Source organism: Pelophylax lessonae (assembly GCF_965119305.1).
Source record: "Pelophylax lessonae genome assembly, chromosome: 5".
Taxonomy (NCBI): Eukaryota; Metazoa; Chordata; class Amphibia; order Anura; family Ranidae; genus Pelophylax; species Pelophylax lessonae.
Window position 1 is genome coordinate 415416638 of NC_138772.1, and position 22192 is coordinate 415438829.

Below are 22192 nucleotides of genomic sequence, written 5' to 3' on the forward strand. Positions count from 1 at the left end.
TTTTTGTACTTACCATAAAATCCATTTCTCTTGAGTTCGTCTAAGGACACCGCACCCACCCCTCTCCCCTCTATGGAGTTCTAATACTTCTAATACTGCTTGCTATTAAACTGATTACCTAGAGCAGAGAGGGGGGTTATATACCAGCTGAGGACTGCCCATGGGCGTAGCCAGGTGTTTTTTCTTCTGCCTAGTCCTATTCTTAGAGGAGGCAATATAACCCACTAGTTATTATTCATGGAACGCTGTGTCCGTTGATTAACTCAGAGAAATAGATTTTACGGTAAGTATAAAAATCCCATTTCTCTTTCGTTCATTGACGGACACAGCTCCAGAATCTTCTTGACTATTGGTTATGCTGCCCCCTACAGGAGTAGGACACTAGACAGGGAAAAGCTTTACCACACCTATAGGGCAGTCCCAGGGGATATACTCTTACTTCCTGCTATAAGGACCCAGTTTTTTATGTCTAGGCAGGCGTAAGGACCTAGTTCCTTGCTGGGATCTACGGTCCTAGCATTTTTTGTTTTTGTTCCTGTGAGAACTACAATCAACTGCCGGACTAGGTATTCTAAATCCTTACGGTCTCCCCAGTCCGGCCAGCGAGCGCAACACGATCTCAGCTCCGCGCTAGTTCAGCCGCGACATAGCCCCACTGGACAGGGACTGGCCGGTGAGTTAAACATCTCGCGAGGCGCTTCGACCTAGTCACAACCAGAGTCGCGGCGTACCTCTGGCCCGCAGCACCCCCATTGCAAGATGGTGCGGAGGTCTGCCTGGAGTGGTGCCCAACTGGTTCCATGGTGTGGTAAGTAGTGTCCCCCCTCTCTCATGGTGGTCTTTTGGGGGTGGAAGTGGGCCCCTCTCTTGGATGATTGGACCCCTTCATCCCCCCCAGCCATTCTCATAAGCCACTGTGGGTCTTTCGGTCCCCAACCCACCCGTCCATCCGTCTGAGCTACTGACCAAGCTGTCTGAGCTGCTGGGCAAGCTGCCCGAGCTGCTGACCAAGCTGGGGAGCGGAAATTTTATCATCTGCGGGTACGCTCCTCATGCGGCCGGACCGGGCCACAGATTTAGGCTGCAGCTTTGTGGCCTACTCGCGACTAACGGACCAGGCTGTTCGAGCTGCTGAAGCTGACAATCCCCCCCCCCCCCCTGCTGCTCTGGGTTGTTGCCTCTGCTAGGGCTCACTGCTTGGCGCCCTCAAAAATTTAGGCCACGGCCTACTGGGCCACGTGGCCTAGTGCCTATTCCTAGAAGGAGGAGCATAACCCTATGAGTCATGAAGTTAAGGAGCTGCCTCTGTCGATGAATTTCAGAGAAGAGGATTTTACGATAAGTTCTTACAAAAATCCAGTTTTTGCTTTCATATTATGTTTATCTAGCATTACCAAAAAAAAAAAAAACAGCTGTAAAATCTGTATTTTTTTTCTTTTGGGCTACTTACCTTTGAGTGAGATATTTTTGCTTGTCATTTTTCTAGTTTCGAGAGAACTTCTAGTCTTGTGGTCAGGAAACACATTGCCAGGTTAAAGGTGGTCCTCCAGGCATTTAGTTCAGTTTTTGTCCAGAGGAGATGCATTGCCTGGTGGCCCAGAGTGGTATGGATTCATTTCAGCCACAAACTGTACTGGTGGAAGCAGGCATCAGCTCTACTCAGGCAGGTAAAGATTGATATATCTGTTGCTCTGCTGCTAAATAGGAGGCACAGCAGATATCACCATTGGTAGTGGGGGGGGGGGGGGGTAGTGTTACAAGTATTGGTAGATTTAGAGTGAATTGAAGCCAAACGCCAGGTTACATGATAATAATCATTATAATCAGTTGCTGCAAACTACTTTTTTCCTTTTGGGAGAAAAGTTTTGTGTGATCGCTCGTTTTAATCACCTCCCAAAATAAAAGAAAGAGAGCCTAAAAAAGGAAACTAATACAGCCATCACATCTAAAAATTGGTAAGCTGCAATATAATGTTTTCTTTTGGATTTAATACTGCTTTAATCTGACAATGCACTGGAAAGGTGTTTTGTTCATGTTTTGATGCAGGGCTAGAGTTTTGCAGGAATAGGTTATATCCTGTCAGAGAAGCATGTCAGATGCTGACTGCTCAAATGTCCACAAAGGCTAACCGATAACCCCTCACTTTAGTCCAAGGCTTGCTGGTGGACTGGGAGACAGGCTTGGGCTTGGCTTTGGATGTTGAGGCATTGAAGTAACAAAAAGGAACTGATTTTACTCTCTGAGGAATGAGCCTTCCCAAACGGAACCCTTGACTTTTTCTGCTGAGGCAGATAGGTATTGTTGCTTCAGTGGCATCCTTGGTGAGGGTGTCCAAGGCAGCTGTTTTTGGAGCAACTTTTTTGTATGTCTGTTCTGCAGCCTGACTTTTTATCCTAACAGTCATGCTCCATCCTCCTGTTTACAGGCAATGATATGGGAGATCTCTAGCATGTCTTTCCATAACATCACCCTGACATAGGTGAAATGAACCTTGGCCTCGTTCTGTGCATTATTATAACATTTTATTGAAAAAAGTGTATCTCTAGCCGTCAGATATTTTGTTTTAACTGTGACCCTGGATGTGCCAAAAGTGTTGTAAACTTGTTAAAGAAGTGGGGCTAAAGAGCTTTTGGCCCTACTTCTTCTTATTTTGGGTCACAGGAGTGCCCTAAGGTAAAAGTCTGCTGTCGCCTGAGGCCACTGAGACGGTCCAGGCTCTGGAGAGAACCCGACTTTAATGTCGGGAACCACCCAGATGCCTGGACTGGCAGCTGACTCAGCCTCTCAACAAGCCACTAAGAGCCTGAGCCAGCCGCTCCTGCACCCCCCACCCCCCCCACACACACACTGCTTGGTGCTCCAGTGAGTGCTGGAGGGGCAGAGCAGAGAGCCGGTGGCTGGCAGTCACCAGCTCTCTGCTCACTAAAGACTTAGAACTGAGCGATCAGTGGTCTTTGTTTGCTCAATTCTAAAGCCTCGTACACATGCACCGATTTTTGGCCGACCGATCGGCCGTCTTTTGTCCAGTGTTGTTGTGTTGGTTGAAATGTGCTCTAGACTGCACACGAATTTTGTCGGCCAACAACAACCAACTGCAGAAGTGATGTCATGTTCTGGTTTACTTTTCGTGTGTTTTTTCTTCTCTGAGCCTGCCCAGTCTTGCTCATCACATTTTCGTCTGCCGAAATCTGTACTGACTGAAGAATAATCGGCCGTTCTGGTGACGGCCAACAAAAAATTTATAGCATGCACACCAGATTTTGTTCGGCCGAAAAGTCACAGTCGGTTGTCGGAAGCATCATACTAACAAGCCGACAATCGGCCGATCGGACGTTGGCTGAAAATTCACGGCCAACAACTGGTGCGTGTGTACGAGGACAAATGAAGTATAGGGACCAATGCCTCATCCACCTAGGTGAGTATGTATGTATGTTTGTTTTTTATTCCCATACTTTTAAATGAGTGCAGAATAGGTCTGTGATTTGCTTCTACATGGGCAGTACAGTTATTCACTCCCATGGAATTGGTTTGGTGCAAAGGCATGCTAGGATTAGTAGTTTAAGAAGCTGCAGTGACATCATAACCAAATGTTTGCCTGTTTTTTTTTTGCACTCCCACAGATCCACACTTCTTGAATTTTAAAGCTTCTGCACTGAATAATGCCATACAAACGTTCACTTTTTTTCACTTTAATTTAAGAGCCGGATCACACTGAGGCGACACGACTCCTTACTACTTCGGGGGTGACTTGTGCATTACATTGCACCACGACTTCGGAGCGACTTGCAGGGACTTCACATAATGAAAGTCTATGCAAGTCGCTCCGAGGTCGCCCCGAAATAGTACAGGACCCTTTTTCTAAGTCGGAGCGACTTGTGTCGCTCCTATTAGAACGGGTCCTGTAGCAGTCAATGGACCGCGAGGGAGCACGACTTGTCAGGCTGACAAGTCGTCTGACAAGTCGCGCTAATGTGAACCGGGTCTTAGAGGGTGTTTTTCTTTCACATAAAAACAAGTTTGTGTTTGCATAATTAGCCACTAGCTTGTTTCAACACTATGATTGCTATCTATTCCATGTCCTTGGCTAATGAGGAGTTGGTGCACGTGTTATTTGGAATGTCTTTGGCAGTCAAAGGGTTAAACCTCTGAATTGCACCTTTTTTTATCCACTAGGATTATGACCTGTTCAACTATGCATTGCTTCTATCTGGTTGCAAAGCTAGCAAAAATCATAGTGTATGGCCAGCCTGAAGAAACAGAGCAAATGTCTGCAAAATGTGTTTAATTTTATTGCAGAAGGTCAGCAGTGTCCTGAAGCAAATTTACATCTGTAAACACCTCTCTGCACACTCAGTAAATCTGTGCCCAACAATTAATCTCTACATCATGTTTACTCTGGTTTGTTCCATTTACATTATAATGGACTAAGTCTTGTTGGAGTCTATGAAACCCTATATAAGCACAGTGGCTGAACTAGTTTCAGATGTCTAATTGATGCGTAGCATGAACTCTTGCTGAAAATAACATGGGGATTTGTCTCCCATGTAATCCAAAGCTTAGATAATGTCTCTTCCAAATGAACTATTCAGCCGAGAGTTGAAGGCAGCCAGTAGAGAGATGATTTTATGAGGCATAGTAGTTTCAGGAAGAAAACTTTAATAAACATCAGAATGACAGACCTAACCTTCTCATTATCAGGTTCATGACAGCTGGATGTTTTTACTTGACATCCTTATATTCACCCTTTTTGTCTTTTCATCACATTAAGATGGCATAGGTGAAATTAACCTTGGCCTCATCCTGTGTGTGTATGCGTATATATATATATATATATATATATATATATATATATATATATATATATATATATATATTTTAAATATTTCAACGTTAAAGGAGCTCTAGTCTGTAAAAAAGAAAAAAAAATGTAAAATACTGTAGTTGCTGACTTTTATTATAAGGACGCTTACCTGTCCAGGGATCCTGTGATGTCGGCAACCCGAGTCGATTGGTTAGTCAGCTTCAGGTGCAGTTGACGGCATTGTAAGGCCCCTTTCACACTGTCCGTCCGTCGGACAGACTCCGTTTATCTCAGCGGGGGATCGATCCCCCGATCCCCCGCTGAGCAGGAGGATGACAGCTGTGTCTCCCCGCTTTGTGCAGAGACACAGCTGTCAGTTCCCCATGCATCTCAATTGGGGAATCGGATGGGAACGGACGGATGGAAAATAGGGTTTCCATCCGTCCAGATTTGACGGATCGGATGTCAGCGGACATGTCTCCGCTGACATCCGATGCCCCATAGGGATGCATGGGGTGACCGTTCAGATCCGCTAAAAAAAACTGACAGACGGATCTGAACGGTCCGCCTTTGTGAAAGAGCCCTAAGTAAGGAAAACCGGCAATGAAGCCTGAAGGCTTCAGTGTGCCAATAGGCAGAGCTTCCCCTTTTAAGTGGAGCGCCGCTTTATATAGGGAAATATCCCACGCTCTGTATAGTATTTAAGTTTTTTTTAAATAGAGTTTTAAATTATTAAACCCCTGTCAGTCTTCTACTTTCTTTTTCTGTTCCTCCCTTGGGCTATTACCCTTCGCGCCTGGACTTCAACTTTAATAAAAAAATGTTTAACGGTACATTTTTTTTATCTGTTGATTTGGATTACTGGTATTTCTATTGTCAAAAGATAAGAGAACTGCAGAATGAAATAACATATCAAATGATCCCATGGAGTTTAGACAGTTTAACCACTTTAGCCCCGGAAGGATTTGCCCCTTCCTGACCAGGCCCTATTTTGCGATTCGTCACTGCGTTACTTTAACGGACAATTGCGTCGTGCAATGCTGTACCCAAACGAAATTTACGTCGTTTTTTTTCCCACAAATAGAGCTTTCTTTTAGTGGTATTCGATCACCTGTGCGATTTTCATTTTTTGCCCTATAAACAAAAAAAAGCGAAAATTTTGGAAAAAAAAAAAAAAAAAAAAAAAACAATATTTTTCACATTCTTTTATATGACATTCTCAAAAAAAAAAAAAAAAAATCAAATTTTTTTTAACATTTTAGGCCAATTTGTTTTCTGCTACATATTTTTGGTAAAAAAAATCTCAATAAGCGTATTTTGATTGGTTTGCGCAAAAGTTATTGCGTCTACTAACTACCGGAAAGATTTATATCATTTTTATTGTTTTTTTTTTTTTTTTCCCTATCGTTCATTGACAGACGCAATTCTCTCTGATTCATATCAGTAGGGTAATACTGCCCCCTACAGGAGTAGGACACTAGGCAGAAAAAAGTTCTGGCTACGCCTGTGGGCAGTCCCCGAAAGTACACCCTCTCTCTTCCTCCAAAGGATGTCAGTTTTTTTCTGCCTAGTAAGGACCTGACACACGTGCCGGCTTCCCTGTGAATGAGCGGGGGCGGGAGCGCCGTAGGATCCAGCCTGCCGTAGTATATCTGCGGCAGCTGGTGGGGAACCGGTTAAACAGTAGTGCTAAAACTGGCTATACGCTAGCAAAATTTTTTTTAATGTTCGTACAAAAATTTTCATTAAAACATTCCTACAACATTCTTTAATGCCGTTGTTACGTTAGCTTAACCACTTGCCGACCAGTCACATTGACTGTACTGCGGTAAAGTGGCTCGTTATCGTCTGGCGACGCAGACATTACCCTCTCTCCGGTGGCTCGCTCTCGCTGTATTTAGTTACAGCGGGAGTCGGGCCAGGGGGAGGAGTGGCGGTGATCACCGCTGCTCTTTCCCGATCGCCGGGGATCTTGTGTGGAGATCCGCCCGCTTGTGTAAACAAAGCGGGCGGATCTCCTAAGTGACAGGCAGGGTCAGATTGCAGGGTTCAGCATAGCTGAACCTGCGATCTGTCCCTGTGTCACTCTGTCACCTCCCCCCACACACGTCAGTAAGCACCAAGCATACATTAACCCCTCCCTCTCCAATAAAAATTAACCCCATTCTCTGCCAGTGTCATTTTTACAGTAACAGTGCATATGTATAGCACTGATTACTGTAGTAATATCACTGGTACCCCCAAAAGTGTCAAAAATGTCAGTCAAGGGTCCGATCTGTCCGCCGCAATGTCGCAGTCCGCAAAAAAATCGCAGATCGCCGCCATTACTCGTTAAAAAAAAAAAACACCAAAAATGACAGAAATCTTTCCCTTAGTTAGTAAACGCAATAACTTTTGCGCAAAACAATCAAAATACGCTTATTGCGATTTTTTTTTTTACCAAAAATATGTAGCAGAAAACAAATTGGCCTAAAATGATAAAAAATTTTGATTTTTGCATTTTTGGGGGGGGGGGGGGGGATTTCATATAATAAAATGTGAAAAATATTGTTATTTTTTCAAAATTGTCGCTCATTTTTTGTTTATAGCGCAAAAAGTAAAAATCGCACAGGTGATAAAATACCACCAAAAGAAAGCTCTATTTGTGGGGAAAAAATTACATAAATTTAATTTGGGTACAGCATTGCACGACCGTGCAATTGTCCGTTAAATTAACGCAGTGCCGAATCGCAAAATATGGCCTGGTCAGGAATGGGGTAAAACCTTCCGGTCATAAAGCGGTTAAAAATACGCTCATTGAGAATTTTTTTGTCAAAGACATGTAGCTAAATACATTTTGGCCTAAATATATGACAAAAATTGAATATATTGGATATTTTTTAACTGTCAAAGTAGAAAAATATTGTTATTTTTTCCAAATTTTCGCATATTTTTATTAATATCGCAAAAAATAAAAAATGCAGAGGTGATCTAATACCACCAAAAGAAAGCTCTGTTTGTGGGAAAAAAAGGACAATTTCGTTTGGGTATGGCGTTGCATGACCGCGCAATTGTGAGGTTAAATTCGCACAGTGCCGAATTGCAAAAAGTGGCCTGGACGTAAGACAGCAAAATCCTCCGGTGGTAAAGTGGTTAATAGATTGTAAGCGCTAAGAAGCAGGGCCCTCTGATTATCCTTGTATTGAATTTTATGATGAGTCAGTTTTTATTTTTATTTTATTTTTTTTGATCAACCAGAGGGTTGAATGAAAAAAACTGACCTGATTTCCCCATCCACATATATTTAAGGTGGATGGGGGAATCCTCCCTGCTATGTCATTATATTTGGACATCAGGGAAACTTCCCTGCCATCAAACTACACAGATTGCGCTGTAGTCTTTTGCCTGCTTTGCTGATCCAAGTGGAAAAAATCTGACATGGTGGTTGTACAGAAGTTGCTTGGTAGATCAACTTCTGTACAACCACAGTGCCCATACATGGACTGAAATTTGCACAGTCCCTGTTAAACTGGCTGCATTTGGATCCGTGTAGGACTGGCTTTACTGTACTGTTTCCCTCCATTTTGTAAAGTGCTACACAAACTGTTCGCGATTCATAATTCCTGTATTATAATAATAAAAACTAATTTTGTTTGAAAGCAAAAAATATATATTCCAGAACTGCTATTTGAATGTAAACCCAGAATGGTTTTCCCGATTGAAAACCACATCCAGAGAATTTTGTTTGTTTGAGAGACTTTTTCTATCCTAATCCTTCTAATTTTCACGGCTGTCAAAAATGAACATCAATTTGACCCCAGTTAACCATTAGAAAATCAAGCACATGTTCCAAACATGAAAATTTCATACAAAACTTTGCTAGTGTATGGCCAGCTTAAGCCAGATACTACAGGTGGTTATGAGTAAAGAATGGCTTATGGGGTTAAAGTGTGGACAGAGGTCCACAATACTGGTTAGATAGACTGGGAAGAAAGTCATAAGAATTATCATCAGTTAGGGGATACATGCTGTTCCCTGCATTTTTTCTCATCTAGCTAGTCGCTGACTTATGTAGGGGTATCAAAGAGAACTGTTTTTCTACTGCAAACTACTCAGAGTTTTGCAGGGTAGAGCATGCTGTTGGCATTCGCTTTAACCTTAAAGTGTAAGTAAATTTCGATCAGTAACTTTTACCTATAGGTAAGCCTATAATAAGGCTTTCCTATAGGTAGTGTAAACATCTCCTAAACGGCCACTGAGGTATTTGCATTACATGCAGCCAGTGGCGCACGCGCTGTGGTGGAACAGCCACCCGTGCCGGTCCTGCAGAGACCTGTGTTATTGTCAGCGGCTTCCACACAAATGTGAAGTAATCGCAGCTCCGGCCAGTTACAGAGCTGGAGTCCGCGAACCCAGAAGAAAGACTGGTGAAGTTTGGAGCCCCAGCAGAGTGGAGCTTCCGCTTTTGGGTGACGTTCCGCTTTAAGTTGCTTTTTTTTTTAAGTTACGTTTTTTAGGTAGAGATGAAGAGTTCAGTAGGAATTGAAATTGTATTGCCATTATATACCAGTTACCTCCTGGGTGCAAGTCTTCTGGTGGCCATACACTATACGAAAAATCTACCAAAATTCGGTCATTTGGACAGTTTGTTCCTTTTTAGGCCAGTTAGTGGGCACAAATCAGTAATCAGTTGTGACGTTTTTAAACCAAAAAAACGAAGGACAAGTATGGAAATTTTGTGCAGAATGAACGATAGATTGAAAGGTTAATATGTTTCTCGTCCAAACTATTTGCACTAGGTATATGTAATAAAACGAACAAAAACAGATTCATTTATGTCCATTTAACGATTTATCAATCATTACATGATGGCATGGTCATCTGCTCTCACGGCTGAGTATTAGTTTTTTTCGAAAATTAGTTTGAACGATTTTTCCTATAGTGTATGGCCAGCATTAAGCAGGATAGCCTATTTATCATTAAAGTGTAGTATTTTTGCCAAGAGGTCTAGATGGTGCATAGGAAAGTGGCAAAGGGCCTTTTCTACAGTAAAAAAAATAAAATGACTGTATTAGTTTTGAGCTAGTTTTCCAGGAAAAAAATTCTGTCGCACAACCCTCTGACCCCCCAGCCTAGGCTCCTTTCACACGATCTGCTGTCCGTTGCAGTCCGTTCTCTGCTCAGCGGGGGATCGATCCACCGATCCCCGCTGAGCAGGCAGGTGACAGTGTCAGAGCCCCGCTGCTCTCTATGGGGGAATTGGATGAGAACGGACCGCCTGTCCGCTCCCATCCAATCCGACCCCCTGGATGGATGGAAAATAGGGTTTCCATCCGTTCGAATTTCACAGACAGAATCAGAAACGGAGAGCAGCGGGTGTCAGCGGACATGTCTCCGCTGACATCCGCTGCCCCATAGGGATGCATGGAGGATCAGATCAGATCCGCCTAAAAAACTGACAGGCGGATCTGATCGGATCATTCGTGTGAAAGGGGCCTTACTGTGCACTACATGGTGTGGAGGAGTAATCGCCATCTTGGCCCTTGTCCCTGGCATACTGGCCAGTTTGCCCCCACAAATTTGGGGGCCCGAGGCCAATTGTGACCGTGCCAGAGGATTTGTGTAAGGCAGGATTTATGGTGGTAATAGTGTGGCAAGTGTGTTGCTCTGGAACAGCAGGATGGTTGAAAGGCAGAACAGTGTAACCAATGAGTTTCCATTACTGCTGGATAATATAAATTTGATTTCTGCCTGGTTTCTATGCATTGTTGCACTTATTAAATGTTTTAGGCTTCCACATTCTACTGTATATAATCTGTGGAGCTATGTGATGAATTTTGCATGCTTGAATTTCTTCTTGACTGTGTGCTATCTGGAGGATTGTATATCTTGTAACCTTGTCTTGCCTTTTATCTGTCCATTGGTTGTATATGGTATAGTCTTTTGAAGCCACGTGAGTGCTTTTATTACTTGTCCATATGCCTTACTTGAAGAATGGACCCATGTAGATTCAAATGCTGATTGGTCATATTTGATGAAACAAAGTGCTTTGCAGAGGTCATTCAGGAGTACCTCATCTGTGTGACATATGTAGCATTGCTGCAGTAAATGAAACCATAGCTTACTTGGGCTCCATTAGCACATTAGTGTAAACAGCTGTAAGCATGAATATATAGCCTTATTCTACATAAAATCATATATGTTGTTTTTGTATTTCTTACATCCTATTCCAAAGCATGTGATTGTATTGACACTGTTTGTCCGTATATTATGTTTGGGAACACAGGGAAGTATTTACAATTTCCCATCACCTATACACATTCTATACATTTGGCTGTTTTTTGCGATTAATTATGGTCGCTATGTGAGCATGTATGGGCCTGTGCTGTGGCACACATGGAACAAATAGAACTTCCAAAAACGAAAGTTAGCTGTTCTAGCAGTAAACATGATTCACTGCCAGCAGTCTGCAACCTTTGAAAAACGTGTTAACACTCACCAGATAGCCAAAGGGTTAAAGAGCTCTAATTAAGATTTATAGTTGACGAAATCAGTACATTCCTGTGGTACTGCATGTTTGATATGTGTGTGTGTGTGCGTATATATATATATATATATATATATATACAGGGAGTGCAGAATTATTAGGCAAATGAGTATGTTTTAGGATTAATTTTATTATTGAACAACAACCATGTTCTCAATGAACCCAAAAAACTCATTAATATCAAAGCTGACTATTTTTGGAAGTAGTTTTTAGTTTGTTTTTAGTTTTAGCTATTTTAGGGGGATATCTGTGTGTGCAGGTGACTATTACTGTGCATAATTATTAGGCAACTTAACAAAAATCAAAGTATACCCATTTAAATTTTTTATTTTTACCAGTGAAACCAATATAACATCTCAACATTCACAAATATACATTTCTGACATTCAAAAACAAAACAAAAACAAATCAGTGACCAATATAGCCACCTTTCTTTGCAAGGACACTCAAAAGCCTGCCATGCATGGATTCTGTCAGTGTTTTGATCTGTTCACCATCAACATTGCGTGCAGCAGCAACCACAGCCTCCCAGACACTGTTCAGAGAGGTGTACTGTTTTCCCTCCTTGTAAATCTCACATTTGATGATGGACCACAGGTTCTCAATGGGGTTCAGATCAGGTGAACAAGGAGGCCATGTCATTAGCTTTTCTTCTTTTATACCCTTTCTTGCCAGCCACGCTGTGGAGTACTTGGACGCGTGTGATGGAGCATTGTCTTGCATGAAAATCATGTTTTTCTTGAAGGATGCAGACTTCTTCCTGTACCACTGCTTGAAGAAGGTGTCTTCCAGAAACTGGCAGTAGGACTGGGAGTTGAGCTTGACTCCATCCTCAACCCGAAAAGGCCCCACAAGCTCATCTTTGATGATACCAGCTCAAACCAGTACTCCACCTCCACCTTGCTGGCGTCTGAGTCGGACTGGAGCTCTCTGCCCTTTACCAATCCAGCCACGGGCCCATCCATCTGGCCCATCAAGACTCACTCTCATTTCATCAGTCCATAAAACCTTTGAAAAATCAGTCTTGAGATATTTCTTGGCCCAGTCTTGACGTTTCAGCTTGTGTGTCTTGTTCAGTGGTGGTCGTCTTTCAGCCTTTCTTACCTTGGCCATGTCTCTGAGTATTGCACACCTTGTGCTTTTGGGCACTCCAATGCTTGATTGTTCGATGATCATGCTTCAGAAGCTTTGCAATTTTAAGAGTGCTGCATCCCTCTGCAAGATATCTCACTATTTTTGACTTTTCTGAGCCTGTCAAGTCCTTCTTTTGACCCATTTTGCCCAAGGAAAGGAAGTTGCCTAATAATTATGCACACCTGATATAGGGTGTTGATGTCATTAGACCACACCCCTTCTCATTACAGAGATGCACATCACCTAATATGCTTAATTGGTAGTAGGCTTTCGAGCCTATACAGCTTGGAGCAAGACAACATGCATAAAGAGGATGATGTGGTCAAAATACTCATTTGCCTAATAATTCTGCACTCCCTGTGTGTGTGTGTGTGTATGTATGTATATATATATATATATATATATATATATACTTTGCAAAATGTAAATAAAGAACAAGCATAATTAAATTGTACGGAGCTTAAAGTAACACTAAACTCACATTTATTTATTTTGTTTATAAAAAAAATGCAATATGTTTAAATATAAATAGAATGTATCTTCTATCTATCTCTTCCTTTTGTTTCTTTTCTCAAATACAAGCTTTATCTGCTATTTTCAGACAGGGTGACTACGCTTATTCTCCATGGCCCCCTTTTGTAGGTAAACAAAGCCACCCTTTCCTGCTTACCCTCAAAATAGGCTGTACATCTACTTGCAGATGCATTCAGAATGATGGGAGATGTAGTACACATAGACAGAGTATGTGACTAGAAATAAGGGTAACTACGTGTTCTACACTAGTAGCAGTGAGTTGCATCAGCGTATATTAAATAACCTTGAAACAACACTAAGACATACACAAAAAAAAAAAGCTGTCGCGCACACGTGTGTGTGTATGTATGTATGTATGTATGTATGTGTATGTCTATGTATATGTATATATATATATATATATATATATATATATATATATATATATATATATATATATATACTTTAAAATCATTGTTAATACTAATAATTTATTCACCAATAATAATAATTAGTACAAAAAAAATGTGAGTTTAATATCACTTTAAAGTCTCATATCCTTACCACAGTAATACATTCACTCAGACTACAGGCAATTCTTAGTGGATGCTGGCTAACCTGTTACAATTGTAAAGTTCCTCCAAGTGTTTGATGACCTGCCGATAGTTGCTAATTAGAACTGAACACTGCTACCCAACTGCTTATTGCAGTGCCAAACGCTGCGTACTGTGAATTAACACTTGGCACACAAGTATTTTGTTTTTCAGTTATTTAAATATTTTTATGTACTGGATCATAATCTGCTTTTTTATTTGCCAATATCGACCAATAAGATTAATGTTTTAAGGCTCTCCAAGTGCAATGCATACCATTTTTTTTTCATATAAAAAGCTTTTTGTATCCCTCTATCAATTCCAGCTAACTCCTCTCCCTGCTCTTTTTTGCTAGTTTATTTTTGAAATTTTTTGTATACTGTGTACTAGAGCTGCACGATTAATCGTTAAAAAAATCGCAATCTCGATTCACCCCCCCTGACGATCTTAAGGCCCCATGCACACGGGGCGTTTTTAACGCCGCTGTAAGCAGCGTCAGACGTTTTCCTCTTGCAGCCTAAAAACGCCCCTCCATGTTATTCTATGGCCTCATGCACACAAAGACGTTTTTAAGCTGTAAGTGGCCTAAGCGTTTTTCAGCTGCAACAAGAACCCACGGCCTGCGCGTTCTGAGGCCCAGCGTTAGAGCGTTAAAAGCGCTTGACGCTATTTAACGCTATTTAACGTTTTTATCGGCGTTTTCCAGCGTCCGGCGTTATTAAGCTGTAGAAATTTTCAGAAATGTGATTGGTCACTGTAATGGAGTAAAAACACAGGAAATGCATTTTTACATTTCCCAAGTGTCCTTTGCTCAGCCGTGTGGGTGGGTGGGTGTGTCTGTGTGGACATACAGGAGAGAGAGGGACAATGGCTGCTGATATAGGTCAGACAGAGCTTATCTCTGCAGTTGAGGCCCATCCAGAGCTGTGGGATGTCTCCCATCCCTTCTATAGTGACAGGATTAAAAAATCAAAAACCTGGATGGATATATCTGAAGCCCTAACACCAGGCTGGGACCGATTGAGCACCGCAGAGAAGAAGGAAAGAAGTAAGTTTTTCAGAAATGCATGACTTGTGTGCTGTATAATTACAAAGAATGCATATTTTAACCTTACTTCACTTTTCTTCTTAGGCAAAATTTTCCAAAAGAGGTGGAAGTCCCTGCGTGATCGGGTCAGGAGGGATCTGACAGAGGAGGAAAAAGCTAACACAAGTGGTGCAGCTGCCTCCCACAAAAGAAGACACGTGTACCACAACCACCTGGCATTCCTGCGTCAAGCAATGATAGACAGCAGTAGAGAGTAAGTCGCACATACTGTATTTTTGACTTACATATAGGGGTGCTCAGAGCATCGTTTTCTGTGAATGTATTGCTATTCTGCAGCCATTTTTTTTTACATATTTTTCAGGACAACATCTAATATTGCGGACCTGACTCAGGATGCTAGTCAGGAGGTGGTTGAAGAACCAGAGGACAGACCCCCCAGTGCTGCCACTGAAAACAGTGACATGACGATCCAATCCAGTGGATCTCATGTCTGCGATGAATCCACAATACAGGTTAGTGTCTGTCTAGTCTGTCTGCCATTCTTTTCTTCATTGTATGTATGTGACAAACTGAACCTTTTTCTTTCTTAACAGGAATCCAGGGACCAGGAATGTGTTGTGGAAGAAATTCCCGATAGTGGTGTGGGGCGTGGCCGTGGCGAGGTACCCGTTCGTGGCAACGAGGTATGTGTGCGTGGCCGTGGCGCTGTGCGTGGCCGTGGCCGCAATCAGCGTCAGAGGGGTGGCGGTATTGTCCCTCAAAACGAGGACGGGGTGTTAGCGTTGCTGCAGGAAGTGCGGCAGGAGAGGCGCAGTGGGGATGTGTTCCTCGATCCTGGCAACTCACGCGCCGCCTTCTGCCGTGCTGCATACTACATCCTGGAGGACATTGGGGGACCTGAAGAAAAGCTTTGTATGGATCGTGTGCTCGCCATCATGACACAATATAGGCATGCAAAACTAAGTGGTGGCCCGCCACCATCAAACGATCCATTCAACACTTTTCTTGATCCCCCAATGCCCTCTGTGACCTCAGCAACGCTAACACCCCACTTTCAATACCGCCCCCCTCCGCAACGCCACCTACCTACCTTGTCCCCTCCGCAACGCCACCCAACACCTGTCTTGTCCACGCCCTCCTATTTCCCACCCCACTCCTCCATTGATTTCTCCCAACCACCTACCCAGTTCCCTCCCCCAAACTTACCTGGACCCCCTTACCACCATGAGGTTGCGCAGGAACGACATGTCCAAGCCACCCACTCGCATCCTGACATCAGCTATCCACGTTCAAAGTCACCGCGGTCAAGCCAGGACGATCAGTCAGGATACACCTACCAGCATTTGTGATTTTTTTCTTTTTTTTGTGTTTATTTGAATAAAAACCTTTTTTTGAAATGATATTTTGCCTCATTTTTTTTTAAAGTTGTATGTTGAAATAGAAGTACATCTGCACAGGCCATTGGGCTGGCACACACTTGCCACATGCAGAAGGAAACCCCCCTCCTTCTTCTGCATGTGGCAAGTGTATGCACAAGCCATTGGGCTGGCACACACTTGCCACATGCAGAAGGAAACCCCCCTCCTTCTTCTGCATGTGGCAAGTGTATGCACAAGCCATTGGGCTGGCACACACTTGCCACATGCAGAAGGAAACCCCCCTCCTTCTTCTGCATGTGGCAAGTGTATGCACAGGCCATTGGGCTGGCACACACTTGCCACATGCAGAAGGAAACCCCCCTCCTTCTTCTGCATGTGGCAAGTGTATGCACAAGCCATTGGGCTGGCACACACTTGCCACATGCAGAAGGAAACCCCCCTCCTTCTTCTGCATGTGGCAAGTGTATGCACAAGCCATTGGGCTGGCACACACTTGCCACATGCAGAAGGAAACCCCCCTCCTTCTTCTGCATGTGGCAAGTGTATGCACAAGCCATTGGGCTGGCACACACTTGCCACATGCAGAAGGAAACCCCCCTCCTTCTTCTGCATGTGGCAAGTGTATGCACAAGCCATTGGGCTGGCACACACTTGCCACATGCAGAAGGAAACCCCCCTCCTTCTTCTGCATGTGGCAAGTGTATGCACAAGCCATTGGGCTGGCACACACTTGCCACATGCAGAAGGAAACCCCCCTCCTTCTTCTGCATGTGGCAAGTGTATGCACAGGCCATTGGGCTGGCACACACTTGCCACATGCAGAAGGAAACCCCCCTCCTTCTTCTGCGTGTGGCAAGTGTATGCACAGGCCATTGGGCTGGCACACACTTGCCACATGCAGAAGGAAACCCCCCTCCTTCTTCTGCATGTGGCAAGTGTATGCACAGGCCATTGGGCTGGCACACACTTGCCACATGCAACATTGAACTAGAACAATGGAAGAATGATAGACATCAAAAGAACTGACATACATGTTTAATAAAAGCTGTATGTGAAGATATCACAAAGTTTACAAGATGAATGATTTTAGACAAAATTATCCTGCCATGCCACTTCCCCATCAGGCGAGACAAAGAAATCCGCAAACTTATCTCTGATGGTCATGACTCGTGCTGTTGTTCGTAAGTCCATAAACTGCACGCGGTGCATGGGGTTACGTGGCTCTGGTTCAACGCTGCTCCTGTCGCTTCTCCTTAGGAAATTGTGCAAAACACAGCAGGCCAGGACAACCTTGGTGGCATTGTCAACATCCAGTTGCATACATGACAGCAAAACCCTCCATTTTGCTGAGCACACACCAAACGCACACTCCACAACACGACGAGCTCGGCTCAGCCGATAATTGAATATACGTTTGGTGTGACTCAGTCCATAGCCACTGTATGGCCTCATCAGATTTTCTGCCAGTCCAAATGCTTCGTCGGCCACCATGACCAATGGCAAGCTTGGTTCCTCAGTACACGGTAGCGGCCTGCTTGTTGGTATGTTGAGTCGTCCTTCGTGTAGCCGACGTCCAAAGGCCGATTCTCGAAAGATGCGGGCATCACCCTGGCTGCCATATGCTCCTACATCAACAGCAAGGAATTGAAGATGGGCATCAGACAATGCCAGGAGTACCACAGAAAAATATTTCTTGTAGTTAAAGTATGCAGAGCCGGAATGGGGGGGCTTCTTCACCCTGATGTGTTTTCCATCAAGGGCACCGATACAGTTGGGGAACTGGGTTTTCTCCCAAAATTCGTCGACAACTGCTTCCCACATCTCTTCAGTCGGCTCCGGCATGACCACCTCCTTCAACTGCTCCCATATTGCCGCACATGTCTCCTTAACAATTTTGGCCACCGTGGAGACACCGAGCAGAAAATAGTGGTGTAAGGAGACAAAGCTTTGGCCAGTAGCAAGAAACCTAAAATAAAAATAAAAAATGATTACATATTACATCTATCTTTCAAAAATACATTGAAAATGTTTTAACTAGGACCTCACCACCTAACCCTCTTAACCCAAGTACTAACCCTATACAAAACACCCACAAATGATTTCACTTACCGAAGTGTCACAAGCAGCCTTTCCTCCGGTGACACACTGCTTCGCATGTTCGTGTCCATCCTGGATAGCCTTGGCCTGAGCTTCTCCAGTAGGTCATCGAAAAGCGGAACGGACATACGTGAGAAGTTGTACCACTTGTCCGGATACATGCGGAGTTGGGTGTACATGGTAGTAAAGTACCCCACGGACAGACGCTGCAACATGACAGGATGCACCCAGAACCTTCGCCGTATGCTCCTCTCATTCTCCTCCTCCAACTGTCTCCTTCTACGCATCCTTCTCAAGATGATGAGCAGGATCGCCTCATCAACCTTCTGCATAACAGGATCCATGACTCAGAAATGCAAAAAATACTCCGAAAATACAAGAAACACTCTCAACCAATCTGAAAATGCTCTCTCCTCTCTCTCTCTCCTACCAAAATGGCTTCCACACATTGCATTGTGGTTATTTTGGGTGTGGAAAATGGAGGAGGACTGATTTTTTAAAAAAACGCTATTTAGCGCTGACGCGGCTTAACGCGGCTTAACGCTCATTAACATAATTTGAGAAACGCTGTTTAACGCGCGTTTTTAACGCCGGTTTTTCCCGGCGTTATAACTAGCTTGGACGTACGTTTTTTTGAACGCCCCGTGTGCATGGGGCCTAAAACTGCATGTCCTCGATTCTTACTGAGCCGTTTTCTGCTCACTCACCACAGTAAAGAAATAAAAATAAAAAAAAAAGTCCTCGGCAAATGTTTATCAACATTGTTAAAGCTGCTAGATAAGTATAAACAAAATGCTTTACAATGTATATTTTCCTTCTTAAGGCTAGGTTTCCACTAGTGCGGCTACGAAGTCGTGCTACTTCTAGCACGACTTCGTAGCAAAAGTAAACCGCGGCTTCAGTTAGACTTGTCCCTCATATATAGAGGGAAGTCGCGCTCAAAAGTAGTACACGATTTACTTTTGAGGTCGCGGCAACTGAAGCCGCGGCAGTGGAAACGTGCCCCATTGAAAACAATGGGTTTTGACTTGCTGTGCGACTTGACATGTGTCAAGTCGCACCGCAAGTCGCACTAGTGGAAACCGAGCCTTAGAGCAAAGGAATGAACTTCCGGCTGTAAGGGAGAGCAGTTTAACCTCTTAAAGTATTTTTTGCTAGAAAATTACTTAGAACCCCCAAACATTATATATATTTTTTTAGCAGAGACTCTAGAGAATAAAATGGCGATCATTGCAATCTTTTATGTCATACGGTATTTGTGCAGAAGTCTTTCAAATGCAGTTTTTGGGGGAAAAAATACAAGTTAGCCCAATTGTTTTTTTTATAGAATGTAAAAGATGATGTTGTGCCGAGAATTGTGAGAGAATCGTGATCTTTATTCTAAGCAAAAAAATCGTGATTCTCATTTTAGCCAGAATCGTGCAGCTCTACTGTGTACAGAAATGTGTTTTTTGTTCATTTTTTGTAACATTGTAATTGTTAAAAAAAAAAAAAAAAAAAAAATCTATGGTCCTCTTTGTACCAAGAAGTCATTTTGTTATTGTAATGTGGGTGGCAAATTGCAGAATAAAATCATTTTTCTCTATCGTTCATTGACGGACGCAGTTCTCTCTGATCCATATCAGTAGGGTAATACTGCCCCCTACAGGAGTAGGACACTAGGCAGAAAAACGTTCTGGCTATGCCTATGGGCAGTCCCGGAGGATACACCCTCTCTCTTCCTGCATGGGATGTCAGTTTTAATCTGCCTAGTCAGGAGTAAGGACCTAGTTTCTTGCTGGGATCTCTGGTCCTGGCCTAGAAGTAATTTTTATGTGTAGATTTTTTTTTTAGCTAGTCATTTTTTTATCCGGATCGTTTTTCCTGTGAGATCTTCTAGCAATTATGCTGGGCTGAGCGACAGACTGAACCCCCAGATCCAGTGATCACCCCAGCCTGGCCATCGAGCGGGTGCAGGCCTTAGCTCCGTGCTGGGTCGGCCGCCACATAGTCCGACTGGACGGGGACTGGCTCCGCAAGTTAAACGTCTCGCCAGGACGCACACGACAGGGTCTAGGCTTATGTCGCAGTGTTTCTATTTGGCTGACAGCCCCCCTACTCTGGTGGCATGGGGTCCTGTCATGAGATGGCGCCCGCCTGTGTTCCCTGTATGGTGAGTAAACCTTCCCCCCCTTCCCTGGCGGATTTTTGGGTGGACGTGGGCCCTCTCTCTGGGATGGTCGGACCCTCACACTCCTGGGTTCCCTCTGTCCTGTTGTGACCCCCCCTCCTCTCCACCACCCCCCTCCCACGTGGGGGAAATTTTGGGCCTACCTGAGGCTGGGGCCTAGTGTGCAGGCCGCATGGGGGCTGGGGGAGTGCGCCGTCCGCGGCTCTTGACCGATCCTGCGGGGGGGGGGGGGGCCTTGGGGTGTTCTGCTGTGGATGGTGGGGATGGGCGTTTGGGGGGTCCCCCCGTGGTTCCCGATTACCTTGATTCCCGCACGGGGCCGCCATTTTGTTGTAGCCTCTGTCTGCTTCTATGGTGGCGGTACACCCGTTTTCGGCTATTTTGCGGTAGATTTTTTGCTGTGGAGGCCGGTGGGAGTGCCTGGAGGACAGTGTGTTATGAGGGTGGTCTCTCCCTCTCTGTGGGCGCCTGACCTCTGGGGGGCGCTGTAGCGCTGTGGGGCTGCTTTAAAAAAAAAAAAGTCATTTTTGTCTTTTTTCTTTTTTTAAAGTTGCTGGCCGGTTCCCTTAGGTACAGTATGGACCCTGCAGGCCATTTGTTCCCACCTGACCCCCTCACGGAGGTCGCAGGGCCTTCTGGATCTCCACTGTCTGTCGATGCCTTTTCAGCAGTTCGGGACGCATTTGGGCCCGGGTGAAGGTGGTAGGTGTGCTGAAACGTTTCTCCGCCTACCCCTGCCTCATCTGATGTCTCAGAGTCTGAGTCAAGCTCAGCCGCCTCAGACGTGGGGCCTTCCTGCCGGGTCTGTTACCTCGCACCCTGTCTCCTTGGATGATGAGGATGACATTTTTACCTCCCCTGCCGCGACAGGCGCTGGTGGATGCACTGGCTGTCTCGGTGTGTGACACTCTGCCATTTGGGGGTCACAGCGGCGGCTGCACCTGGGACGCAGGTGGCTTCTGGCACTCACATGCCATCTGGAGCTGCTCTTTTTGCTGACTGCTCATGTAGGAGGGGACCGTCCTGAGACGTTCCACTGGGGCTGTCTAAGCGGCCGTTAGACGTTGCCCTTTTGGGGAGTCTCTGGTACAGAGGACTGATCCGCCTTTTGTGGACGTCCAGTCTGTAGCTGAATGGGACTACCATTGTTCCAGTGGAGGAATCCCCGTCCTTTAAGGACTTGGGGGATAGGATAGCGCGGGCTGTGGCCTGCGATCTGTACTCCCTGGCGTAGTCTGCACTGGGAACAGTGTTTATGTTTTCCCTTGCGACGCAGACTCTGCTTGATGGGCGGAGTTCCACCGCCGTGACTTGGTGTGGGGCATGTCCCTTTTGCCCTGGGGGAGCTGTTGGACAAGCTGGCGCGGGGGCTGCAATTTTTTTGTGATGCCGCGCTGGTCGAGGCTCCCTTGTATGGGTCACCTTGTCGTTTTCGGTGATGGTTGTCCAGCGTCTACTTGACTGATGTGTTGGACTGCGGATCAAACTTCTACGACAGTCTTAATGGATCTCCCTGTTCAGGGGGATCGCCTGTTTGGCGCTGCCCTGGATGACATTATATAAGGGTCTCACGGGGGGGGGGGGGAGGAAAGAGTGTTTTCTTCCATAGGCTAACAAGGTTAAGGGCCTTCATCGCAGTCAGGGTTCTTCCCTTTCAGCTCGCAAACAGTTTCTTCGTCCATCGGGGATGGTCGATGTGGCGAAGTCCTTCCAGACTTCCGCTTGTGGTTCCAAACGACCCTGGTCTTGAGAACATGAGATTGTTCTTTTCCAGACCTGCAGACTAGGCCTACTCGGCCTAAAGGTGCTTCCTCAGCCATCTGTGGGGTTGGGGGGGAGTCCTTGCCAGTTGAGGACCTGCGGCTGTCCCGGATCCCAGGCTGCTGGGTTCAGGAGGTCATGCGGTCCAGTTGCAAGATCGAGTCCCGATC

General features: G+C 44.8%; 2 protein-coding genes across 2 annotated transcripts in view; one reads left to right on the forward strand and one right to left on the reverse strand.

Moving 5' to 3' along the window:
* SPIDR (scaffold protein involved in DNA repair) overlaps positions 1 to 22192 on the forward strand; it is a 1142289-nt gene that overhangs the window by 138384 nt on the left and 981713 nt on the right. The gene's annotated exons all lie outside the window — the stretch shown is intronic.
* Positions 17081 to 18435, reverse strand: LOC309556271 (uncharacterized protein; the record flags this gene model as incomplete). Its single annotated transcript, XM_082258706.1, has 2 exons — positions 17081 to 17960; positions 18104 to 18435. The coding sequence occupies 2 exons, from the start codon at positions 18433 to 18435 to the stop codon at positions 17081 to 17083; spliced, it is 1212 nt and encodes a 403-aa protein (XP_082114832.1).